General features: G+C 43.0%; 2 protein-coding genes across 5 annotated transcripts in view; both read right to left on the bottom strand.

The window, feature by feature from the left end:
* Positions 1-18,453, bottom strand: part of tbc1d4 (TBC1 domain family, member 4) — a 32,416-nt gene extending 13,963 nt beyond the window's left edge. Inside the window, exons 1-12 of one of the 3 annotated variants that reach the window (XM_017470189.3) lie at positions 17,471-18,453; positions 10,589-11,134; positions 9,807-9,896; positions 9,341-9,445; positions 7,461-7,593; positions 7,260-7,351; positions 7,068-7,178; positions 6,438-6,548; positions 6,153-6,203; positions 4,676-4,881; positions 3,722-3,868; positions 1,061-1,209 (exon numbers count right to left, since the gene is read on the bottom strand). In XM_017470189.3, coding sequence (XP_017325678.1) covers positions 1,061-1,209; positions 3,722-3,868; positions 4,676-4,881; positions 6,153-6,203; positions 6,438-6,548; positions 7,068-7,178; positions 7,260-7,351; positions 7,461-7,593; positions 9,341-9,445; positions 9,807-9,896; positions 10,589-11,134; positions 17,471-17,854 — 2,125 coding nt within the window. In that variant the 5' untranslated portion in view covers positions 17,855-18,453. Of the gene's footprint in view, positions 1-1,060; positions 1,210-3,721; positions 3,869-4,675; positions 4,882-5,238; positions 5,454-6,152; positions 6,204-6,437; positions 6,549-7,067; positions 7,179-7,259; positions 7,352-7,460; positions 7,594-9,340; positions 9,446-9,806; positions 9,897-10,588; positions 11,135-17,470 lie in introns of those variants that run through there. The other 2 variants (XM_017470191.3, XM_053680627.1) reach the window with 2 other exon arrangements.
* Positions 18,454-22,270: 3,817 nt separating this feature from the next.
* On the bottom strand, positions 22,271-25,791 carry commd6 (COMM domain containing 6). 2 transcript variants are annotated; one of them, NM_001201260.2, is given in 7 exon segments: positions 22,287-22,549; positions 22,650-22,802; positions 23,939-24,107; positions 24,363-24,439; positions 24,526-24,591; positions 25,264-25,319; positions 25,584-25,747. In NM_001201260.2, coding segments are annotated over 7 exon segments (588 nt in total). In that variant the 5' UTR covers positions 25,600-25,747; the 3' UTR covers positions 22,287-22,498.
* Between the last annotated feature and the right edge of the window lie 198 nt (positions 25,792-25,989).

The raw sequence follows: 25,989 nt of genomic DNA, 5'->3' as shown, positions 1-25,989 counted from the left end.
GCTTGGATCCCAGAAAAACCTTCAGAAATGTCTCATTACCTGGAATTACAGTGGTGCTGGAAAGGTTGTGAATTTTCTCTATTTCTGCATAAATACGACCTAAAACTTCATCGGAATTTCATACAATTCCTAAAAGTAGATAAAGAGAATCCAGTTAAACAAATGAGACGAAAATATTATACTTGGTCATTTATTTATTGAGGAAAATGATCCAGTGTTGCATATCTGTGAGGGGTAAAAGTATGTGCACCTGTGCTTTCAGTATCCGGTGTGAGCCGCTTGTGCAGTGATAACTGCAGATAAACGTTTGGGGTAAGTGTTGATCGGTCCTGCAGATCGGCTCGGAGGAGTTTTATCCCGTTCCTCAGTACAGAACGGCTTCGACTCTGGGATGTTGGTGGGTTTCCTCACATGAACTGCTCGCTTCAGGTCCTCCCACAACATTTCTACTGGATTAAGGTCGGGACTTTGACTCGGACGTTCCAAAACACTAACTTAAAATATTTTTGTCTCGTTGGAGTAATTGGGTTCGCTTTGTCTGCTTTTTGTGAAAATCTGACAACATTTTAAGTCATATTTATGCAGAAACGTACAAACTTTCACATACGGCTACAATTTTTAACATACTGCCCCAGTGTAGGAACGTTATATATATATATATAATAAAAAAAAACTAATAATAATAATAATAAAAAAGTAGTGTAAGTTTGTGTCTGTACGTTTTTCTATTTTTTTACTGAGTACTGTGTGGAAACTTTCCCGACAATACAAATGCGGTAGATTAAATAAAAAAAATTTAAAAAATGAATGAATGAAGCTGAAGAACACTGGAAGCATTGCTTTAGGCTTGCTCTAATAATCCAGCGTGGCAGTATTCCTGTCCTGTGATTGTTGTGCAGTGTGTCTAAATCATACACCGCTTTTAAGGAGCAGAGATACACGTGCAATAATTCAACTAGGGCATAACAAAGCACAGCTAGCTGGTTGTGTTGGCTGTTCACGATATATCTGGGAGAAATGTTGTGTCTGTACACACATTCGTGTGGGTATGTTTACACACCAGCCTTGTGCATCGAGGCTGAGGCTTTGTTTATGGGTGAAGCCACCCTCAGGAAAATCTTCTGACGCCAAGACACTCTGCGTGTAGTCACTGCAGACACCGAGTCAGTGCTGCAGCCGGACAGCCTCCTGTTTCTGTCCTCCCCATTACTGTCACACACACACACACACACACACAGGGTCAGTTAGTACACATTAACTAATCCCATTAAAGTGGAAATCTTATGTAGAGTACTGGACACCGATAAGATGAAGAAAAAGCATTTTACACTTTGTGACACTTTCCAAATATTAATTGGGAAATATGATCCATTTTCATTATCGATCGAGTTCACAGTGAGAGACAAATCTTTCACTTGGAATGCTCGTTCAAATGCAAATCGCTTTTTCCTCATTTTATTTATTTATTTATTTTTTTTACAGCAGGCCGGAATACGATTTTGGATTTCTCTCAGTAGAAAAACATAACGTTAAACAGCAAACATGAATCCAAATGGCGTGCATTATCTGACGTCCGGAAAGAAAGAGATTATCTTTCCAGAATGTCTTAGCAAAGTATTTCGTATTGGAAAAATAACGCAAAGCTCGTAATGTCATAGGCTAAAAACGTACAGCGACACAAAAGCAAAAGGAGATATTAGATATTAGTTAAGCGATTATCAGAAAAGGGGTAACAGTTTATTAAATGGCTTCATGTGTGATTGACTAGCGGGTGAAAAAAAAAAAAACCCTACAGGTTGCCGACAATGGGAAGGATTAATATGTCAAAATAGTTACGGCAACGTTTAAGGCATCAGATATACAGGCAAAAGACATCCTTGTGTTATTTCAGACATTGGAGGACTTTTATCCTCCAACATCCTTAAATATATACACTGGTCACTTGAATAGGAACACCTGTACCATGCACATTCATGCTATTATCCAAACAGCCAATCACATGGAGGCACGAGTGCATAAAATCACGCCGACACAGGCACAGTGCTTCAGAATGAAGAAACGCATTATCTCAGTGACTCCACCATGGCATGGTCGTCGGTGCCGGACGGGCCAGTTCGAGCATTTCAGAAACTTCTGACTTACTGAGGCAGAAGATCACATGAGGTTTCGCTCCTGTCAGCCAAGTTTCTGAAATACTCAAAACCACCCATCTGGCACCATCAACCCTGTGTCTGAGAGCACATTTTTCCTTCATTCTGATGTCTGATGTGGACATTTCTTGAAGCTCTTGACCTGTATCTGCACGATTTTATACACCGCACCGCTGCCCTGTGATTGTCTGATTGGATAACTGCATGGATGGGCACGGAGACAGGTGTTCCTTTTAAAGTGGCCAGTGAGTGTACGTGTATACGTGCGTATAAATTAATCAGATAGCCGACAGTGGACTGAACAAAGCGCAATCGAACCCGAGCCAGAAATGAAACTAGAAATACCAGTGACCAAGTGTTCTCCAACATAAATCTCACAAGAGCTTTCCTACTGCCAATCATTAAAAACCACACAAAGCAAAATAAACCGTCCTCGGATATGTGGTGACATTTATTAAAAAAAAAGATTTCCAACAGCTCTCTGGCTAATCTCTCATGCTGTTCCACATACTTCAACCGTCACACAACAAGCAACAAGAACGAGCATCGTATAATCATTCATTTCACATTCCAAGTCGTTTTCTTCACGGAATCGGACATCCTTGCTGAAAATTAGCAGCTATGATTCGGGAAAAGAGCTTCAAAATCCAATCAAAATCTCTTTATTTGGAACCGCCGGTTCAGACAGCGTGTCCGAATTCTCTTCAGATATAAGCACAGGTTTCTTCAAGCCTACCTAGCCAAGATAACTACACACAGAAGCGTTCATATTATTACTCTCTTATAACTATTCTCTATCGCATAATCAATTCATTATAAATAAATAACAGCAGGGCTCTGACAGTAGTGCCGGCTGCTTATACCTAAAATCCCAGCTTTATATTAATGCACTCGTTCTTGTATGTAATGGCTTCTATAGTAACCTTCACTTTAGGTGATTACAGGAAATTAAACTGAACTATAATTGGTTAAATGGTTAAAAGCATTACGTTTTTGTTCATTAATAAAGATTGTAATCGCTGGCAAACCCTGCGATTTGGGCCGAAAATAATCTGCTTCGGGGTATCACACCACCCTTCTAATACCATGAGTTACTTTATTATTATTATTATTATTATTATTATTATTATTATTATTATATATCAACTTTAAAGTAGTAAGGAAACATTACAATAAACACAGTGAAGCCTAGATTAGTAGAAAGCTGTGGCAATTTGTAACTGTGCTGGCGATACGGTGCTGGACTTGGGTGTTAGTGATCGAGTTATACGTGACATTTAGAGCACTATACAGCAGACTGAGAAGCGTCATGCGGTTTAACAGAGGGAGGATTCGTGCTATCAGGTTTCCGGGTTTCCTGGAGATGCAGACGAGTAATCCAGCAGTGAGGAGCAAGAGAAAGAGGCTGAGAGAATAGAAATTCCTCTCAGAGAAAACGGCGGAAGATTGACAAGGGGTTAATGTTCAGACAGACACTTCTGCCAGCCCAGGGTTACTGCATGGCATCGCTGCCCTGCTCCTGTCTCAGGGGCACTGGGGCGTGGGGGGTTACAGCCAGCGCCCCCTCTCACCTCTTGGGGCTGTCCGGCAGGGAGGCCAGTGAGCTGATGGAGCCCAGGTAAAAACTTTTCAGGAAAGTGGAAGTGGAGAAGGAGGAGTGAAGGTTGAAGGAAGACTCGCCCTCAGAGACACTGCGTTTTCTTGGTACACGCACCGGGCTGAAGAGAGATTACAGGCAGACAAGAACACTGCTGTGGAAGAACAGTTTGGGACAAAATACGGCTCACGGAGTGCTCGAGTTCCTCGAACGAGCGGTTAAAGGTTGCTCGGGTGAATATTCTTTCGAAGAAAAGAAGCGGCTTTCAAGGCGGAATCATTAACATACCTTAATATCCAAATTTGACTTTTTGATTTTTTTAGATTAGAGAATAAAACAATCAAAGGTTGATAGACTTCGTTAAAAATCAACAGTGCATTCAGAGAGGTACAGAGAGAATAATTTGTGCCAGTGATTTGATCGATTATCTGAATTAGTATTCAGTTTAGCATTACACAGCAACATGCCTCATATCTCATTAACAGTGTTAGCATGCATGCTATAGGCAGTAACGCTTTACTTATCATCCTGATCTTTTGAATCTACACAAGCGTGTTCTTCCTCTAACACAAGGAAACGAACTTAAAAGGACTCAGCATTTCTGTAGTACTGACCCACATCTGCATCCTTCCTAATATCTTGTTCGATCTTCACCGAGGCAGACATTAAAGATCTCAATCAGCACATTACACGCCAAGTCTTACAAATATATTTATATATTAAATATATATTAAAATAACGTTATACACTGATGTTGAGGTCTGTTTTTAAAAGGTGAGAAAAGTCTCAACATGTCAAGAGTACCCCTTAACCGTTCTTGCCTTTGAGGAGACATTAATCGGTATTTCTATTGAGACCACAAGTGCTGACTAGGCTCGAGATAACGCAGCTATGATTTCATCATGTAAGACAGGAAGTGATGTGTTACCTGCTCTGCAACAGCTCTGGAGCAAGAGACTGCTGTCTGTGTAAAGGAACCTTGTTCTGGGTCGGTAACTCGGTGAAAGAGATCCTCTTCTTGATTGGAGGGTGGCTGAAGGTGTGTGCGCGGCGCCGGAACAGAGGGGCGTCCGGGTCCTCATCCAAAGTAGCGGGAGGAGTCCCTGGAGGAGAATCACCGGGAGACTCGTCTTGCTGCGTGGCCAGAGATTAAAACGCACTGCTTAGTGACCCGTTTAAAAAAATGTTTGTGCTCAAGAGCTGGCAGATAAAGAACCAAGGTCCTGAAACTTCTAAATAACCGGAGCTTTAATAAACACACAGCGCTGCACTTGAGTTTTTCAGAAGTTCTACTAACCACAAAAAAATTATATAACGATACTAAAAACACCATCAGCCATACAATATTCTCCGCACAACTTCTCTCCCATTTAAAAAAATTCCACTCATAAAAGCGCACACACACTCTAATGGATCGTCTACGGCACCGCCAAGCCACAAACACACCGAAGCCAAATACCAGGTCCGCCAGTGTGAACAGTGCCCACTCACCCAGAGACGTCTCTCGGCGCTCTCGGTGTATATCCCAGACCTCTGAAGTGGCAGAACTGGAATCAGCGTGACTGCACACATGCTCTTGACTCTATTGTATGCTAATAACCCATGTCTTGTGACTACAAACATCACACATGCTTGATCTGGTCATGTTTTCTACCCTGCTCATAGGAATGGCTCATTCTGGCTCACTTCCTTGCTTCCTGTCCTTACCCTCTGAGGCCTAACCTGGTGCGCTCCCTTTACACAGCTTTCAGATGAACCAGGAAACCAGCAACAGCTGCACAACGCTCTCCACTAGTCTATTTCTGGTGGAGTCGACCCCTCCCCCTCCCCTAATTCCCCAGCCAGCCTTCCCCTGCCAAGGCTAAATTTGGGGAAAACACTGATTATCTACATGACGAAGGAAAACACACTGACTACAGCTGCAGCTTTCTTAGCAATATCCTTAAGCAGAGATCCCACAGAAACACGCTCGGTGTAGTTCACTTCAGCAGAAACAGAAACAACCGACAGCACGGCTTCAGGGCGCGCTTAATATTTAATATCTATAAATATTTTACTTTTTTTCCCCCTACTCTATAAATAACAGCATCTGGAAAAGAACTTTGTTAAGCTCTCTGAATTGCGTTGTCCTTGCTGTAGTAATCGAAAGGTTCAGGCATGGTGAGCGGGACACACTGTGTGGCAGGACGGTTAAGCAGCAGGCCTGATGTCTGTCGGATCTTTTTTTTTTTTAATGTGAACACCAGCAAACATCACAGAGCGTCTTCACACCACAGGGAAACCACACAGTGTGTGATATGGTCAGTAGGAGTGTGTGCACTCATAGCTCTTTCTAATGGAACTACGAGATCCTGGAATTCACAAAGACTATACGAGGGGGAGTAGAGTTCAGAGAGGATACTCACTCGGTCAAAGCTGCCCATGCTTCCTAGACGCATGCGCATCCGGTTTGCACCCTGGAGGAGAGAGAGAGAGAGACAGAGAGAGATTAAAGTGAGCTTCTGTTTCTATACAGATTTGCCCAAGGGTAACATGGGAAAATAAGCATACACCCCCAAGCAAGTCACACACAAACACACACATATGGGAGTGACACAAAGCACTTTTCAAAGTGTTACGATCAGCTCTTGGGCTGAAATGACACACTGACACACACACACACACGCACACACACACACGCACACACGGACCCGTGAAATGATGTTCTCCAGGGAGCTGGTGAGGGAGCTGCGTGCTTTATTCTTCAGCACGTCCAGCTTGTTGCGTCCAGCTGCACTTGAGCTCTCTGAACCTACTGCGTTCTACAACACACAGAGACACGCACGACTGCGCGTTAGAACACACGCAACGCACATTTAAACGCTAAATGTTCACTTTACTTCGGCGAATAAATAACAATGAACGTTCCTCAAACCAAAGCGCAGTTTTAGCGGCTACCGTCCGGCGTCCGAGGGATACAAACGCGCTTTGGAACTCGGGATGGTAAAAGTCCTGAGTAAGTGTTCATCTGTGAGGGGAAGCCAGCACTGAGACCGTTCGAGTTACTCTGAAACGCACTTTGCTTCCTGCGGGTGGACTGGAGCATGACGTCAGCGCTATGTTTGGAAAAGCTCCGGGCGTTCTCGCTCGAACGCACACCGAGAAGGAGACACGCGTCCGGGGGTTTTTCCCCCTTAAAGACTTATCGGAATCATAACTTGACAGGACACTGCGTTCTAATCTATACAGATTAGACATTTACAATCCCTCTAATCCGATTAACACAGCTCGAGATGTCTGTCAGCGTGAATGGGGTGTGTGCTATGGACTGCGTGTTGTACCTGAGGAGCCTCTCCGATGTGCGCATGCGTCTTCTGCTTGGTCTCACACAGGTGCCTGAGGTGAAGAATAACCAGCTCATTCTCCTCCTGATCGCAACTTGGCTTCATCTTCTGCACAGCGGAAAACAAGGAAAAGCGATTAGGACGAGCATTCGAGGTCACGGATGCTGGAATTCCCCTTCCTTTGTTTACCTGCACGCGTTCGAAAATGTCGGCCTGCTCGTTATCGCTCAGCAGGGAGAGGTATTTTTGAATGGCCAGCTTTGCTCTGGGAGGGTACAGTCCTGTGGTTACGAAATAAACAAATCGGTTTCGTTTCAGTGAATAAATGGTGTGTGTGTGTGTGTGTGTGTGTGTGTGTGTGTGTGTGTGTGACGGACGTGTTGGCTGCACCTTCGATGCGCTCGCAAAGCTTGTGCAGGTCGTGCATTGGACAGGCCTCACATAGCTTGATCTGGGTTTTGGAGCTCTGCAGTGCTGCCGCTGTACTGAAGGCCTGCTTCAGAGTCAGCATCACCTCATCCACCTGAGAGGAAGACAACCGCCAAACTATGACACCACAATACCGTGCTACTTACAGTACACATAAACCTTCCATCAGTGGGGTTTCCATTGGGTTTTATGCAAATGGAGGAGCGACGGAAATAGATATTTGGAATAAATGATCTGATTTAATCCCACGTGCAATATCATGGGGTAATGGGACACCACCATTACATAGATGTTTCTGGACAGGCTGCATTTAATTCTTACGGTACACTATGTGGCCAAAAGTATGTGGACACCAGACCAATATACCCGTATGTGCTTGCTGAACACTCGACCCATTCCAAAGTTGGCCCCCCCTTTGCTACTATAACTGCTTCCCCTCTTTTGGAGAGGCTTTCCACTAGATTTGGGGACGTGGCTCTGGGAAAGTTCTGCCCGTTCAGCCACAAGAGCCTTAGTGAGGTCAGGTACCGATGCCGGGTGAGAAGGTCTGGCGCACAGTCAGCGTTCCGACTCCTCCCAAAGGTGTTCAACGGGGTTGAGGTCCGGGCTCGTGCCACTCGAGGTCTTCTACATTAAAAACCTTGCCAAACCACGTCTTTACGAATCTCACTTTGTGCACAGGTCGTGCTGGAACAAGTCTGTGGGTTAAATCCTGTTACTTCCACTGAAGGGAAGTTTTCACGCTACAGAATACAACTTTAGACAATCTAGACAGTTGTGTGCTTCCGACTTTGTGGAAACAGATTGGGGAAGGCCCACACACAGTACGGCCGGTCCACATGGTCATATAGTGTAACTGAAGGCTGTTGTACTTGCTAAATGTTTACCTGGTTACTTTAAGCCAGAAATTATAGCCTTGCCCCTTGTGTTTCAGTTGCAGACAGACTATATCATCACCAAACCAGACCTACTGTAGTTCCTGCTGTCAGTCTGAGACACTTCCAGTGCGTTTACACGGACGGCGATATTCCGATACGAACCCGATCAAGACGATACTCTGATTACGAAACTAGCACGTAAACAGAGATTACTGATGACCTTAATCCGATTAAAGTCACACTCGCAGTAAACACAGATGGAATTGAGACGTGTGGAGTATTCCTGTTTTAGTCGCGTTACAGACACGTACACACCTTAATCACACTATTAACGTCGTGTGGGAGTTTTCACCGCATTGTGCGACAGGACACGTACACACACGGCAGCGCTCGACCGTCTGATGCCGAACAAGAGAGCACGGCCGCGTCCCAAACCGCGTCCTTACCTGCTGTATAGTAGGAGAAATACACGTATTTCTATATACTATATAGACGGTAAGTACGCGGTTTGGGACGCAGCCCACGGCTTCAAGCAGTCGTCTGTTTGCGCTAATCGTGGCGCGGTGACGTAACGACGTGCGCCGTTAATCGATCTACGTTCTATAACACGTAAAACCTGAACATGAAAGGAGTATTCTAAAAGCGACTCATGTAAACACCTTAATCAGAATATTATACGTCTTATTCAGAATAAGGTCGGTAGTTAGATTACGGCTGTCCGTGTAAACGTGGTTTTCGAATCATTTGAATTATATTTATGATAACACTATTTTCTCACATCTGGATAGCAACATAACCTTATAACGTAACAGTGACCTGAATTCCATTCAGTTCAGTTCAGTGGGTCAAATATTATGTTCACACCATTAGTATGGCACAGGTATTGTTCTCTCTACCTGACAGTAAATAATGTATCACTAGTGTGTGTGTGAGTGTGTGTGTGTAAAAGATTGGGCTGCTCACCAGAGACTCACTGGCACACTGGAACACGTAGCACGTGTACTGGCTGGGCCCCGACTCCAACACGTCACGACAGATGAACCCAAAATGGTCCGTCTGCTTCACTCCCTGTATGTGCCACATGTTATATAAATAACTTCCAACAAGCTTTATTATGCATGCATACACAAAGGAAAACCTTTTCGAACCTACACCTGCACAGCACAGGTTCAGTGCAACAGGTATCAATATATCAATAGATATGAACATGCTAAAAGGTTTCGAGAATTTAATATAATTTTTTTTTTTTTAAAAACCTTAAACACTGACAGGTCACAAGCCTGGAACGTAGAGTCAAGCCACTATAAACAACCACCTCCACACTTCCAACGCTGTCGTGTAAAACCCGTACGCTGTGAAAGCGGCTTGACATTGAACCTGAGCTGGGGATCAGATCGACCCGAGAGTAAACAGATCCCAGGCTACAAACCTGGGAGCAAAACGAGATATCTTTGAAATTCTTCTCCAGCACTACCGTCTTGCTGTCGGGGCTGATGAGATTCACCTCGAACCGTCCCACCTAAAGGCGCACAAAAAAAATAGATAGATAAATAGATAAATAAATAAATAAATGAGTGACCTTTCCTTGAAATGAAAATATGAACACAGCAGCTTCTGATCTCTCGTGATGGGCCCGCTGGCTTTTATGAGAGTGAAAACACACCCACACACACACACCAACGAGGTCGTGTGACAGACGCAAAGAATTTCTCAGAGCTGATTTTCAGACGAACAGCCCTGAGCGCTCGGTGAGAAATTTTTAGCCTTGGGTGGCCATTTACAGCCCGGATCAGTGCCTGCTCACCTGGCATGCACAATAATTACTCCTGAGACATGTTTAGTCCATAATTCTACTGATGTCACAATCACCATGCACATACAGAAGCTTTACTTTTCGACATGGGGGCTCTAAAACAAGGGGAGGATTGTGGTAACTGGCAGATTCATCAATTTAGAGCGATTTAACAGCGGCTTGATTTATTCCAGACGCCGGCGCTGAGGGGAGAAAGTAGCAAGAAGTTCAGAACGTTCGGCAAATTTTGTCCTACAAGATCAGAGAATTTTAAAAAGATTGCCACAGAGTAGACATTTATAATATTTGACAGAATTGAGACAGAGTTGTACAAAGAACAGATGTGCGTTGTGTGTGTGTGTGTGTGTGTGTGTGTGTGTGTGTGTGTGTAATCAGGATGTGAATGTGTGCAGTAATACCTGAAACAACATGGTGCGGTTCTTGTCTGCATCAGAGGGCTGAACGTTGTTAGGTGCGCTAGCATGTCTCCTACGCGTTTGCACTTTGGCTCCTGTTTCTCTAGGGATCTTCTGTAAGCCACCCGCCAAGCTGCTGCAGCGAGTGCGGAACTCCTGCTGCTCAAAGCCCGAGTCCTCCTGGATGCTCTCGGGGAAGGCGCCGCGCATACCGCCCGCTTTCTCATTTATCTCTGTGAGCGCAGCTTCCGACAGCGATGCGCTGAGCGGGTCGTCTCCCACGCTGAAGACCACCGGGGTCTCGACAGAGCGCTGGCCGTTCAGGAGCCGCAGACGTCTGCGCTCGGACTCGTGCTCCCGAAACAGGTCGATGCAGTCGTCGATCAGGGTGGAGGATGCTTTTTTGTGGTTCACGGTCACCTTGCCACAGTAAAGCACCTCAAACTTTTGCGAGTTGTAAAAGGACTCCTCAGCCTCCTGCCTGGGTTTGTTTTCCTCTTTGAGTGCACTTTTGGAGGTCTGCCGGATGCTGCTGATGACCTCGGACACCTGAGGATGAAGAACAGCCGTCACGTTTCATGGCGGACACGAGGTCAGGCTGGGAGAAATGTCCGTTAATATACCACAACATGCAATTTCAGTGCTGAGACACGGGGTGATATCAGGGTCATCTGCCTCCAGAGTGACCGGAGCAACACGGAAGCGTTCGCATACAGGTACAGGTGACAAATTAAATCGGGAACCAACAGAAAGCGTTTCAGTAAGGTGCTGGACCGCTACCAAGCCGCCAGAACAGCTTTCAGATCCGTCACCATTTTGTCACGGATTCTCTAAAAGTGTACTACATAAAGGATAAACGAAATCATTCCGAACATGTCTCGATGAGGAACATGGGTGATTGATGAGATCACTCCCATCAAGATAGAAACGTTTCCTCGTAGCCTAAAGGTGATCGGTATATAGAATAACTCTGCACTGATCTTCAGTGTCGTTCCATCTAACAGGACAAGCGGACCACGACCGTGCAGAGAAAATGTCCTCCCGTCATAACAGAGCCTCCGGCTTTCCCTTCGATCTGTCATCGATCTGTAACGCTGGAGCGCGACTGTTTAACCAGCTAAAAAACAAGCAGACGTGTTTAAAACAAACACTCACCGTGCCTCACAGTGCTCAGTAAAGCCAGTCGTTGAGAGGTAATGAATAAAGAATGACCGTGCCCAAATTAAATCACAATATTTAAAAAAAAAACGCAACAAAACAAACCTCGCGTCAGGCTGACCGTATTCACACCCCGGGTCTCGAAGCTGACAGTCTTGATTAAACTATCTGAATGCTGAAACCCGAAGCTAATCTAAAAGCTAAAGTAAAAATGAACAATATTGGCTCAGAGATATAGTGCCCTTTGTCGAGGTTGCCAAATAGTTAAGAAGGCATGCAACAGTCACGTAAACCTGAGAGCAGGCAGGCAAGGTAGATTTTTCCATAAAGACAAAGTAAAGAAGACTGGAGCACTGTAGTAAGCGACAGAGATAACGGTCTCATCCAGCCGTCTTTCAACGAGCTCCGTCTTCTACCGGCATGAAGCACATACCAGGTTTGCACACAAATGAAACTGATTGACATCAAGCAGACCTGACTCAACCCAAACCCAAACAGCGCTCTGGAGACTGAATCGAGCCAAGCGCCGTCTAGACATGGAGGTGACAAAAATAAAATGCTACCGGCACCAGACACCAGAACAGCCTTCACACACGGTGCGCAGATGTCCATTTTACAGTCCTAATAACGATCAACGTGGGACGTCCAGTCTGAGCTGTACGCTAATATGCCAAAACCAGTGACGGGTAAGTAATCACATTTCATTAAACAGGAATAAACGAGAATGTGTGATTTCAAACACTAAATTAATTCGGCGATTGGGGAAATGTCGGACAAAACATTCATACTCTAATGGACATGAAGTGCCTGGAGCTGAGAAACACCGGAGCTACGGTCAACACCAAGGTCAAATGGATTACTTGTTCAAGGCGGCAATCGAGAGTAAAGCAAACACAACTCCACGCCGTACACACGGCTGAAGATAACAGGCTGTGGGCTTGTTGGCCAAATGTATTTAACTTCATAAAATAACATTCAGCTGCGTAAGTTAAAGGTAAACTAAAGTTTCAAGTTTGATTAAAGGGTATATTATGCCTTTCAGTAGCGTAGCCATGGCAACCTCTTGAGCTACAGAGCCACGTTAAAGGCCATGCAATGCAAGAGCTGATAGCCATTAAACCACACCCCGGCAGGAATATTCCAGGCTACGCATATCGTTCGGAGGATGAAAACGAGCAAAACATGGCCTTAAATACAACGTTCCACAAAGGCTTTACTTCAAAAACCTGCTGAAGATCAACATACGACATGTCAGAACTCTCACAGAGAAACTAACGTGTGAGCGCAAGCGAAAGGGCGTAGCTGCTCATATTTAACTGACAGATGGCTTATTTCCAGATATTACATGAAGATTTAAAGCAAATCTCTGATCGTACAGCTCAGTGGAAGATGAGAAGGTCGAATGATGAGTAACAGAAAGATTTCAAAGGGAATGTGTACATGTATTACATGTAATCCTGAATGCAAAATCGTATAGAAATCTATCATGTCACGTCACGCTTCGAGTCCTACATGAAGGCATTGTTTGGTTGATTGTTTTTGCCCAATTTTCTCCCTAGATAGTCATTGGAAAGTCGCAACAGTACCAATCCAGGGGTCAGCACGAGCTTCATCCAGGACACATACGGCTTTCTGAATTGCCGCCCGGCGACGTCATGGGCGGTCGAAAACATTGCGAGGAGCACACGAACTCCTTATTCTGTTGATGTGAACAAACACCTGTGATTATCTACGCAGTGGATACGGATGGAAGATTATCTACGCATGGAAGGCTGAGGCATTGTGAAGATCCAAACTGTACTTCAGATATATTTCAGACTTCTACATTAGTTATACACAGTGTTCGCTGTTGCTTGTTCTTCAACAAATCCACCATTACTACAACAATTTTTTTAACCTAAGGCACTAAGGTTTACATGAAATGTGGACCATGAGGTAAAATACTCTTATGGTGCCAATTAGATGCCAGTTAAATGCTCCCATGTATTGTTTGACACTATTCAGGAGCATCTGACAGTCTCTCCCATGTTAACTTTTATAACAGACTATTTAAACCCTTCGTGCATCAGTATAGTTTATCCATCCATCCATCCATCCATCCATCTTCTACACCGCTTATCCCTTTCAGGGTCACGGGGAACCTGGAGCCTATCGCAGGGAGCATCGGGCACGAGGCGTGGTTCACCCTGGACAGGGTGCCAATCATCGCAGGGCACAATCACATACACACTCACATACCCATTCATACACTACGGACACTTTGGACACGCCAATCAGCCTACCATGCATGTGTTTGGACTGGGGGAGGAAACCGGAGTACCCGGAGGAAACCTGCAGCACGGGGAGAACATGCAAACTCCGCACACACAGGGCCACGGTGGGAATCGACCCCGACCCTGGAGGTGTGAGGCGAACGTGCTAAACACTCAGCCACCTTGCACCCTTAGTTCATCATTTAAAAAAATAAAAAATGTACATAGTGTGCCACATTTCACAATTTGGTTGTTGCTGCTCATTGTAGTCTGTGTCTCATGTTTCTGGGCTGTACACAGTTCCCAGCCAGACAGAAATCCATGCTAAGGGTCATTGTGTAGACATGACTCAGATGGACAGAAAGCACAACCGACAGTCTATTTATGGAAACCAGCGGCACTCTGTCTCCTATACATAGATCACTGGCGCAAGCACGAGTATATTTAGGCCAGTGTTTTTCTTAATCATTTGTATTTATTAGTCTGTTTCAAAGGAGCATGCCTTGTTTCCAACTGTGGCATTACTGAGGCTGTTTGATGCAGGTGATAGACGCAAGGCACAGGGAACCCGATGTGCAGCTCCATTCTGTCAGAAGAATACCAACAGTAGAGAGCACTAACTGATCTATTGTACCGATGTGTCACAGTTGCCACGGTTCACTTTTATTGAGTATTGAGTGTCCTGCTTCCTCCTCTTCAACCGCTCAGTGCAATAAAGCGGTTTAAATGAGTCGGGTAACACATTTACAGTAGAGCGTGAGCGGTAGACGAACAGGATTTAGACGTCTATCGGCTGCTTGTTGCCCGTGAATTGTTCCACTATTGTTCAGAGACGAGGACAGAATTTAATGTGAAAAACGGATAAATGTAGTGAAGACGTGCTTTTTATTCTTGCTTATTCGCCGTGATTACTTTACGCACGTGCATTCGTAGTTTCATTAATAGCGTAGTTGGCAGGTCTGTATGATTATATCTTCCAATATGCAAGAAAGTGAGCGTCGGGGCTCCTCTGCGGTGATAAGGCTAGCTTAAACTTACTCAGACCTGCTGTCACGGGGGAAGCTGTCCGAGCCCAGGACTAGTTGGGGAGGCCCAGGAGTGTTTAGTAGTCCATTATTGGCGTGTAGGGATAAAACCGTCTGAAATACGCCTATTTGATCAAATTATGATTTATGTAACATTTGTAACCCATCAAAAAAGTTCACATTTCTCCCATTTTGTAAAATACTGTGGTCTGCTTAGTTTTCTTGGTAAAAGCTTCCAAGCCTAGTGGCATTTTGTGGCTAATTACAGAGCTAGCAGGTCACCTAACAAGTCCGGCACACGAAACAGAAAAGAAGCGATACTAACTGATGTGTTTCACAGTCTGTGTGTATCTCCGGTGGAAGCCATCCTAAGGAATCTGCGGTCACAGGAGCGTCCGTAATGCCACGCGTGAACACCTACGTGTCTCGGCTGAGCGCTTGTGATCCGGTCGTTTGAGACGGATGAGAGTACCAGATGTGAGCAGGGCCTGAAGTGTCATGTTCATTACCATCCCAGGAACTAGGGACAGAATAGGCCTCGTTCTTCATAACAAACTCCATATCAAAATGACTGAGTTTGCTCAAGCGGTGAACTCCTCTGGCTCATCTTAGATGAGATTTAAGAAAAGGAGGGACAGAACACAGCGATCAGACCGGAGACAGTTGAAGATATCGGCCATGCGTTGCTTTCTCCTTCGGCTTATCAGATCAGATCGTCCCTAGCAGTTCGCACGGCAGGAATGAAAGCTGAGCTGTTGCTTTCCGGCTCAAATGCGCTGCTTTTGAGAGATCATCACTTGTGTGCTGGTTCTTCAGATCAGAACCATTAGGTTTCTTCAGACCAGTGTTAGATTAGACAGTCTCAACTGTTTCAAGGTGCTCTTGAAACCCGGTTGAAGAGTTAAAAAAAAAAAAAAACAGCTTTTGCATGGCCCGTATGTCCACTAGTATCTAAGAACAGGGAAATTCCTAGCTGTCTATCTGGCACACACAGTGTTACCCAGCCAGTTTTTCTTGCATAACGACATGGCCATGAGTTGCTTGTGTGGCGTTCTTGAGTGCTGCATGCACTAACATGATGCTTTTTTCCAGAAACAGATCCTCCCGGCTCATATTCACCCACCAAATGAGTTCATTCATACAAACACAGACACACTGTTCATTTCAATCCATGTGGTGCAGAGTAGCCTCACTGTTCAGAAGGCGAGCGTACATGACCGGCCTAATGACTAAACTAGCAATCAAATCATGTGTGTGTGTGTTAAGAATGTATAAGGGTCACTATTTAAGAATGTAACGTCAATTGATGGAACATGAGGGATTTTGGCAAAGTCATGTTCTTCAATTAAGACTAACACGATTTGGAAATTAACATGCACGCATACCCTGCACACACACACACACACACACACACACACACACAATTCTGTTTTGCACCACAGTAACACTGCATGTGAGCCTAGCACGGACTATTAACACTCATACGTACAGCAGTTGATGACGTAACAGGTCGCAGGCCTATAATTCATTTCTCTGGACATGGCGCCCGCTCATATCTAGAGACAACAGCCATGTGACAGAAGGGATTTGTGCACTCCTCGTTAAACTGTCAGGAGGCCTGGCCTTCTCAGCAAATGGTGCCACTGACAGTTTGCTTTTTGGTTGTTTTTCCCACTGCTAGTCAAAGAGGCATCGCAAGGGTTGTGCGCTTTTCTCAGAAAACACACTCTCACTTCACTGACAAGCTTTCAGCATTTATGATGTTTTTAAAGTGCACTAATGCCAAAAAAAAGAAGAAAAAAAAACAGGTTTCTGGTTTCGTTTTAACTTGATCTTGTAGAATCATAAGCAGAAATCTGGATATCTGATCAAATCATGAATTGTATTTTTAATGCATTTCTACGTTCTTGTCTGATCTGATCACGATCAGCGTGTCCATGCCCAGCATCACTTCAGAACATTTCAAAAGCATTTAGGTTTCAATAATAGCAATAGTGGTACCTTTTACCATTAAAGCTGTCTCATCATGTGCCCTGTATCTATATATCTTAATCTTTTAACGCAAGCAAGTTATCAGAATGAAAGAAAAAAAACCCACCCAATATGCTGCAAAACATTGTGAAATGCACGCTTTATTTACTCATTTTCAACCTAAAAGTGTGTGTGTGTGTGTGTGTGTGTGTGTGTGTGTGTGTGTGTGTGTGTGTGTGTGTGTGAAAGTTGAATGATAAGTGAAGACCTCTTGGCTGATTTGTGCTTATCTTCCTCAAGAGCATTGCCATGTGGAAGCTACAGTCGCACGTGCATCGGCCATATTTTAATATGAAAATGAGTCGGCTCTGCTAATTGGGTAATTAAACAATTATGCATTGATTAATGGATGGACTGTGATCCAGGCAGAAGTTTTGAGGGTGAGGGAGGGAGAGGGGGGGGGGGTTTAGGCCACGTACCTGGTCTGGGTCGCACGCCTTGAACACATGGCAGACCATCTCGCCCTCCGGGTCGTCCGGCTGACAGCGGATGAGGTAGGCGAAGTAGGCGAGGTCATGGCTGTTGTGCACGAAGCGCGAGATGCACTGCGCCTTGTGCTCGAAGATAAAGACGGACGCGCTGCTGCTGCTGGCGGGCACGCAGCGGATCACCGGGGGGGTGAGGGAGAGCTGGACGAGCCGAGCCTGAACCGGACCGGACTCGCTCTTCCTGCGGATTTCGGCCACTAGCCACGGCAGCATGGGCAGCGTGGTGCGCCGGTCCAGCGCGCTGCAGCCCACATACCACAGCGAGAAGATCTTCTCCTTCCCTCTCCCTCTCCCTTTGTCCTCCGCTCCTTCCATCTCCACTCCTCCACTCGAGGACTAAAACACAACTCCAAACAGCTGGATTTCGTCTGTGCGACAAATCACATGGATTGTGTGTGTGTGTGTGTGTGTGTGTGTGTTTCTCGCCCTGCTCTCAAACAGCTTTCTTGCTCACAAGTCTACAAAGTGTTAGAAGACGGCCAGAGCAGGCGTCCCGCGTGGAGCTGGAACAGAGAAGTAGTTGCTGGTGTTCTCCAAACATCTGGAATTATTTCCACGCTCCATTGTGAAGATACGAGCTGGAGTTAGGAGTTGAAACGTGGCGACTGACGCGTGTGTAAACAACACAACACAACACAACACGACACAACACGACCTAACCCTCCCAGACACTGTGGAGGCTCCTCCAGGCTCCTGCTCCTGCAGCTCGGACCACAGCGTTGACAACTCGGGTACTGCCCTACACACTCTCTTCTCTCTACTCACCACTTTAGTCTGTTATTCTTGAGTGTTTGTTGAGCGTCGTTTGTTTTTGTTTTTGTTTTTGTTTTGTTGCTTTTTTTCACCCCCGCTGCTACTGACAGCACCAACAGCAGTGCAGTGTCGTCCTCCTCTGCCAGGCTGCAGCGCCAGGGGGCGTGGCTCTGACAGGGGGATGGGCGGTACCCATCCGCACGGCTCAGAAACAGGGCCGTGTCCCAAATCACACTCTATCCTACAATCATACTGTTTGTCGAACTTAATACAGTACTATTTATATATATATATATATAGAATATAAATATTCTAGTTTAAACAGCTTTTAAGGTTCAGGCAGGGAAGAATGCGCTACAGATGTGTACAGTCTCAGTTCATGTATATTGTTGACTTTTTTATATGTAAACATAATAATAATAATAATAATAATAATAATAATAATAATAATAATAAATCCTAACCCCGAATTAAAATTTGTTAAAGTTTGAAAGATCTATTAGTTACTGAAAGCAAACACGCTTCCAACATGCGATAACTTAAACACAAAGGAACGTGACGTGTTGTGTTGGGGGCGTGGCCATAAACCGGGGACTGTAGTCTGGGGGCGGAGTCACGACCGAACAGTGCACTCAATCAGGACAACGGTTTTAAATTCATCAGGTAAATCTGACCTACTTCACATGGGGAATAAACAACACTTCTGAACACGTGTACGACATTCATTTATAATTCATAATCTCCCGTAATCTCCACTCTATTGTTCTGCTGTTGATGTTGTTGTTGTTGTTGTTGTTGTTGTTGTTGTTGTTTCACCCATCCATTGTTTATGCAATTATTAAAATTTCTTTGAGTTTTAAATGTGGGCACTATGGAGGATTTTTATGCTAAAAATAAATGATTTATTTCAAAATCACTCAGCTGCAGGATCTGGGGTTCAATTTTGTTATTTTATTTATTTGTAGAAATGTTTGGGTGTTTTGGGTTTTTTTGCCATTTCATCTCCTGTCTTTCCCTCTGTGTCCCCTCACTTATGGCTTATGTGTCTCTACAGGCAATATTTAGCAATAAAGTTGTTTTTAGCAGTATAACCTTTTCTTTCCGCTCTGTTTATCAGTTTTGTTGCCTGGCTTCACAATTACAAGCCGAATAATTGCCTCTGGTATGAATGAACCTATCACCACAGTTGAAAGTTATTCAATTTAGGGCTCTACAGTCAGGACCGAGTCTTCAGTAAAGCCACTGTCTGTATTTTTAGGCAACTTCTATGAGACTTGAAGGCATCCACGTCCAATCCAAGGCTCTCTCTAAAGCTCCTCCCTCCAAAAACAACAGTGTAAGAAAGAAATGTAAGAGGAGAGCATCAGCAGTTTTGTTCCAGTTAAGAACTCTAGTAACACACTGGTTGAATTTGCAGTATTAGCAAGGTGTGCAACTGCTTGAATCAAAAAATATATATATGCCCCACAGCAGCACTCGTGTTATTTACACACAAGCAAATGACACTCACAGTGAAACCGCAGCAAAGTAAATAGCTATCTACTTATACTGCTAACACACTGTAGCACCGGTTCTGTACAAGAACACCAGTTTTAGAATTTGATATTGGTCTTAATCCGATCTGGAGAAAGCTGTCCATAGTTCAATTGAATACGATTTAAGTAGCGTGGAATAAACATTTGTTTTCAACTAAGACAAACTATTATCTGTCCTGTTCCACTTTCCTACAGCTCGCAGGACACTTTTTTTCAGCTGCATTATATTGTCAGAAAAGAAAACCTTTGGTTGAAGAAGAAGATGAAGAAGAAGAAGAATTAAACTGCTTTCTCTGCGGTTGTTCTGATCACCTAGGATTAACTCCATCTTCTACTTACTCAAGCCAGTGCTCTGCTTCCTTCTCATCTTAGCTCTCCTTGTGTACAGGCTGTCTGCGCTTGTGAGAATTCACACGACATTTCCTGATTAGCACAGCTGGACTGTGTTTTGTAAAATATAAATAAATAAATAAATTAGACCCCAGGCACAATTTTCCCTCAGAAATAGCTAGCACACGGGGTCTTCAAGCTAACGAACACAGGATCGGTGTGGTTACAGGCTTTCATTCCAACCTCACACGATTGTGAATGGATTCCTATTCTTAGATCATTTCCTTGTAAACCTGACTATTATTTAACGTTGATATTTGATCATTATATATGTGTGTATGTATAACGCAGGTGCTAGTTATTTTTTGTTCCCATGGTTGCCATTAAATTTGTTGCACAGGAGCACAAGCACAGATCAGTATAATAAATAAAGTGCAAATAAGAGATGGATAATTAAGTCATAACTATATTATAAAGCACACTCCGTTCGGATTATGTCGATCTAGCTATGGTTGAACATCCAACTGGTCGTGTGGTGTCACTGTGCGCGACACGGTTTATGGTATGTGATCAGTTTACACACGAAAGTCCACATGATGCACTTTATATAGTGTGTAGAGAAAGTGTTTTCAACTAATGTTTCTAAATATTTCTTTCATACAGGTGGTGCAGTAGGTAACTGCCACCTATCAGCTCCAGGGTCCCCGGTTCGACCATGAGCTCGGGTTACTGTCTGTCAGTGAGTTCTGCATGATTTATCCTTGCCCTCCAAAAACATGCCAGCAGACGGAATGTTGATAATGTTGTCTAAAGTGAATGTTTGTAAGCATGGAGCCATGGTCTCATCCAGGGTGTATTCCCACCCCGTGTTCCCGGGATAGGCTCTGGATCCACCATTACCCCGACCGGGATAAAGTAGTTACTGAAGATGAATGACTCACTGTTGGTCATACAAGTAAAAGATAAATAACAGACCTTATAAACACAACATTACACTCTTCATTTTTTATAACCATTCAAGAAAAGGATGTAAAAGAGTAAAGTAACAGTGACTTTTATTTATTGGAAAATCAAATTGAATAGAGCTGAATAGATGTGGTGACAGGAGATAACTAGTTATATATTAATAGTAGTTAACTACTTATCTATTACCCTGTTCCTCTCTGGTGCTGGCGTAAGCAATTGAAATGTAAAGCATGTTGTCACGGCCAGCAGGCAGTCAAATAAAAAACAGGGTCATGACAGAAAATGTTAATATTTGTTCTGCACTGAGCTTGTTTACCGTCAGCACATTATTACCGTGTTGCTTAATATACTGCGGAAATATACATTTGTCTGAGATATACATTCGCTATCAGTAGTTTGTTCTTTTCATCCAGAATGTTTAGAAGCATATAATTCATACATATTCTCGATGATGTTGTATAAAATATCATAGAAAGCGTACCGGGTTCAGAACGCTGCTAGTGCCCTGACTGTAACAAGACGCCATGGACGCAAGCTCTCTTACTTCCAGAAATAGATAAAATATGCAAGACATGTAACCCCATCGAAGCCACCCTGTGGCCGTGTGGCTTACCACACTGCACGAGTTCCCCTCTCATGTGCACTCTTTGGGAAAGCGGACATCAAACTATCAACACAACAAATGACTATTTGCGGTTTTAACATCTTGTTAGGTTACTCCAATAGTAAACTAGAGCGACGACATCAACAGTATAGGAAAGGTACTTCGGTTATGAAAAGTCTTGGGCTTATTTCAAGCTTCTGTTTATGTTTCAGTTATCCATCTAAAAGCATATTTAGTAACTGCGATGAATTATTCCACAACTACAGGGAAAATAATACCGAATGTATTTAGTTTCAAAAGAAAAGTGCTGACTTTAATGGATTAAGAAGATAAGATAAATAATATGAAACGGTGTGTATCAGCGTGCAAATAACGAACACCTTTATTTTATTTTTTTTTATTAATACCACTATGAACTGGTAATTAGCACAGGAAGTCAGGGTCAGCTTTTATGAACCATTTCCTGTTCAAGCTGGAATTTCACCTCTCGATTTTCACCCTGTTTCTTTTTAAGGTATAATTAGATAAATACTATTACAAATGCAAGCAAAGATCTTTATTCAAACTTTATACAGTGTTTATTACGAATTATTCTGGCCACACACATTCAAAATCAAATGCATCTCAGGGCAAATACAGCGTAGTTAAATATCCCACTATGGGTAATCAAATATCACACGTACATACCAAATGAGTTTAAATGTAAACAGTCAGTAAATACTGAAAGGCTACGGACCGGAAGAGAACTGGCGAACATTTGGAGCTGAACTCTTACACTGTTTCCAAAACAGAAGCGATTTCTTTGAACTGTCTGTAGAAGTTCTGGTTAATAAAAGGGAAGGGGGAAAAAGAAAAAAAAAATCACTTTAGTGTGCCTACATCAACTGAATGGCATTAAATAATGAAAGTCATTTTAGCAAACCTGGAACTGAAGGACGGTCATCTCAAAGGACTTGTAGGAAATCTCTCCAGATGTGTCTGCAATTTTCATCAGGACGGAGATGTACGGGGAATTGAGCGAGCGACATGTATCAGAGCTCACAGCCATCCCCAGCTTCCACTGGATATCTACCAGCTGGAAATGAACAGCTTTTCTTACACACACTTGCTTTTACTACAAGGTAACAGAGTTTACTACTCTATAGGTTACACGTGTCAAACACACGTGTATGTAGTAGTCCCTACTACTCAACATTTTTACTCAAGGCCTGTAATATCTAGATTCACACCAGACCTCAGTCTGAGATCTTCAGATTCAATTACTGACTCAAATACACTTGAGGTCATAAGTTTACACACGCCTGGCAGAATCTGCTAAATGTTACTAATAATACAAAATATATAATAATAATAATAATCATAATAATAATCATAAAAATTGCATTTTGTTTTTTTATTCAGTCCTGCCCTGAATACGTTCTTTCACATAACACGTTTACATTATAGTCCACAAGACACACTAATAACTCAATTTACACAACTGAACCTGTTCAAAAGTTTACACACGCTTGATTCTTAATACTTTGTTGTTACCTGGATGATCAACGACTGTTTTTTATGTTCTGTGATAGATTTTCATCAGTCCCTTGTTTGTCCTGAGCAGTTAATCTGCCCACTGTTCTTCAGAAAAATCCTCCAAGTTCTGCACATTCTAGCATCTGTATATTTGAGCGCTTTCCAACAGCAGCGATATGATGTCGAGATCCATCTTTTCACACCGAGGACGACTGAGGGACTCGTACACGACTATTACAAAAGGCGCGAACGTTCACTGATTCTCAAGATTCATTAAGAGCCAGGGGGGTGTAAACTTTTGAACAGGATGATCGGTGTATATTGTTATTAAATTATTAACATTTTGCAGACTCTGTAAGACATACGTAAAAAGCTGATGGAGTGCAAATTATATACACAGTGTATATATATGTACATATATATATAATTTAAAACCCTAATTGGTATAATGATTGTTATCACCTAATCTTTCACACAGCTGAATAAGTTTTTGTAAGACTTTGTTTCCATTGAAGTCACCTACTTTCAGAGTCTAGGAAATATGGTGTTCATCAATAAAGTAAATAAAAAATTAATTAATTAATAGCAGTAGTTCATAGTGCTTCAAGGACTCACAAAATGCTTATGTGGCCCAAGATTTTTCAGTTTGAGACGCCTGATATAGGGAATCATAAAGTGAGTAAAGTAGAGACGTACCTGTCCAATGCTGGCCACAGCCTGCAGCTCCTGGTGTGTTTGTACAAGAGAGCCATGCTCAGTCCACAGCTGGTGCATGACTTGTAAAGCTGATTTGGACCATTTAGAACTACACTCTCCTAATTTAGTGACCAGACCATCAGCAGTGAGTTTAGTCTTCGCAGCTGACCTACAGCAAATTATAATTAGAGAAAAGGTCAGCAAACGCAGATGCTTACCAGGATCAGGAATAACCTATATATATAATCTATGTCTCACACATTTCAGGCAACGAAAGAGTATGATCTACTCACTGGGAAAATCATGAGCGAGTCTTTATTTTCTCGCTATCTGCATTTTATGCATGATACATCTAACACATCTTATCGTTTTGAATGTAGTTGATGGCATACATGGAATCTCATGATATTCAGACATACTTTACCTAAAATTAAACGACAACAGCCTAATGATATCCTGAACAGCTTTCCAGTCAAGGGTCATCCCAGCTCTTTGAAATTTCTGTTGAATAAGCAGATATTAACCGTAAGTACGGAGAAACAAGTTCAGTGTTGAAAAACAGTGCAAAATGAAGATGCCCGACTTACCTGGTAGTTTTCAACCACATCTACTGCACTGCGCTTTCCTTCGAGATGAAGCAGAATCTCATGACACTGAAACAATAACAAATGAGATCAGATTTGTAGTCAAAAAAAAGAGCCTTTGTGTTATATAATAAATATACAATACAGGGCTAAAGTTTTGTGGGAACCCCAATATGTTAGCCTTCCATAAACTGTTGCCATAAAAATTGGAAGCACACAATTGTATAGAATGTCTTTGTATGCTGTAGCAGTACAATTTCCCTTCACTGGAACTAAGAGGCGCAAACCCGTTCCAGCATGACAATGCCCCTGTGCACAGGTCTCTGATTTGTTGATGTTAGAATGGGAGAACCTGCGTGGCCCGTGCACTGACCTCAACCCCACTGAACACCACTGGGATAAACTGAAACGCAGACTGCACACGACGTCTTCCTGTCCGACATCACGCCTGACCTCACTGATGCTCTTGTGGCTGAATATTACAAATCCCAACAACAATACTCCCAAATTATTTTGGAATATTTATGCCTTCCAGAAGAGAGGAGGCTGATATAGCAGCAAAGGAGGTAACCACTCTGTACTAATGCCCATGGTTTTGGAATGGGAAGTTCAACAAGCACATCTGTTTTTGATGTTCAGGTCTTGACATACTTTTCATACTTTTATTATACAATAAAAAATTGTGAGTTTTACTCATTATGTGAACTGAATAAAAACACACAGAATACGCTTGGTGCTTACTGTTCCTTCAAACATGTCTGATGGCAATTTCCCAATGTTCTCAACTACAGCCACATCTGGAAAGAAATAATCACTTGAATTAACAGGCCAAATCCAGCTGCATTAATGTTACCAATGTATCCCATATTTAATTCATGTTGAATTTTACAGTGCAGGTTGTTAGACACAAAGATCAATGACACTCTGTACAGTGAAGTGTAATTATAAATAGGCTACATAAATGTGGAAATATAGCTATAATAATAAGGTTGTAAACTAAAGATAATATGGAAACCTTATATATGATCTGTTTAATGTAAACATTTTCTATTCAAACTCACCAGATGATAGCTCCATCCTCACGACGGTAGAGAACCAAAAAGACTGTATTCAACAAATCACTTCAAGATTGTGACCTTATTAAAGTCCTAGAGGTTTAACTTTTTTTTTTTTACTGTTTGTTTAAGGAATAATATTTTACAAACAAACGCTTATTGTATTCAAGTTCTTCCTCATATGACTTACTTCCGCATACGTCATTTGCGTCCTCGATGATGATTGGCTGAAATTTGTAATTCCTAAAATTGTCATTCCTGTCAGTATGGTCTGTGCTGGAATGTAGTCGTTTTGAATACACGACCTCAGAAGCTGGTACAGACATGTGAGAGACTGGATGTGCGACGTGTTTATATAGAAACGAAACGTTTAAAATTAGGCTCAAAACCACCATGTTTCTGGTCCGATGCA

This window comes from Ictalurus punctatus, chromosome 6, assembly GCF_001660625.3.
Source record: "Ictalurus punctatus breed USDA103 chromosome 6, Coco_2.0, whole genome shotgun sequence".
Lineage (NCBI taxonomy): Eukaryota > Metazoa > Chordata > Actinopteri > Siluriformes > Ictaluridae > Ictalurus > Ictalurus punctatus.
This window is presented reverse-complemented; position numbering and strand designations above follow the sequence as displayed.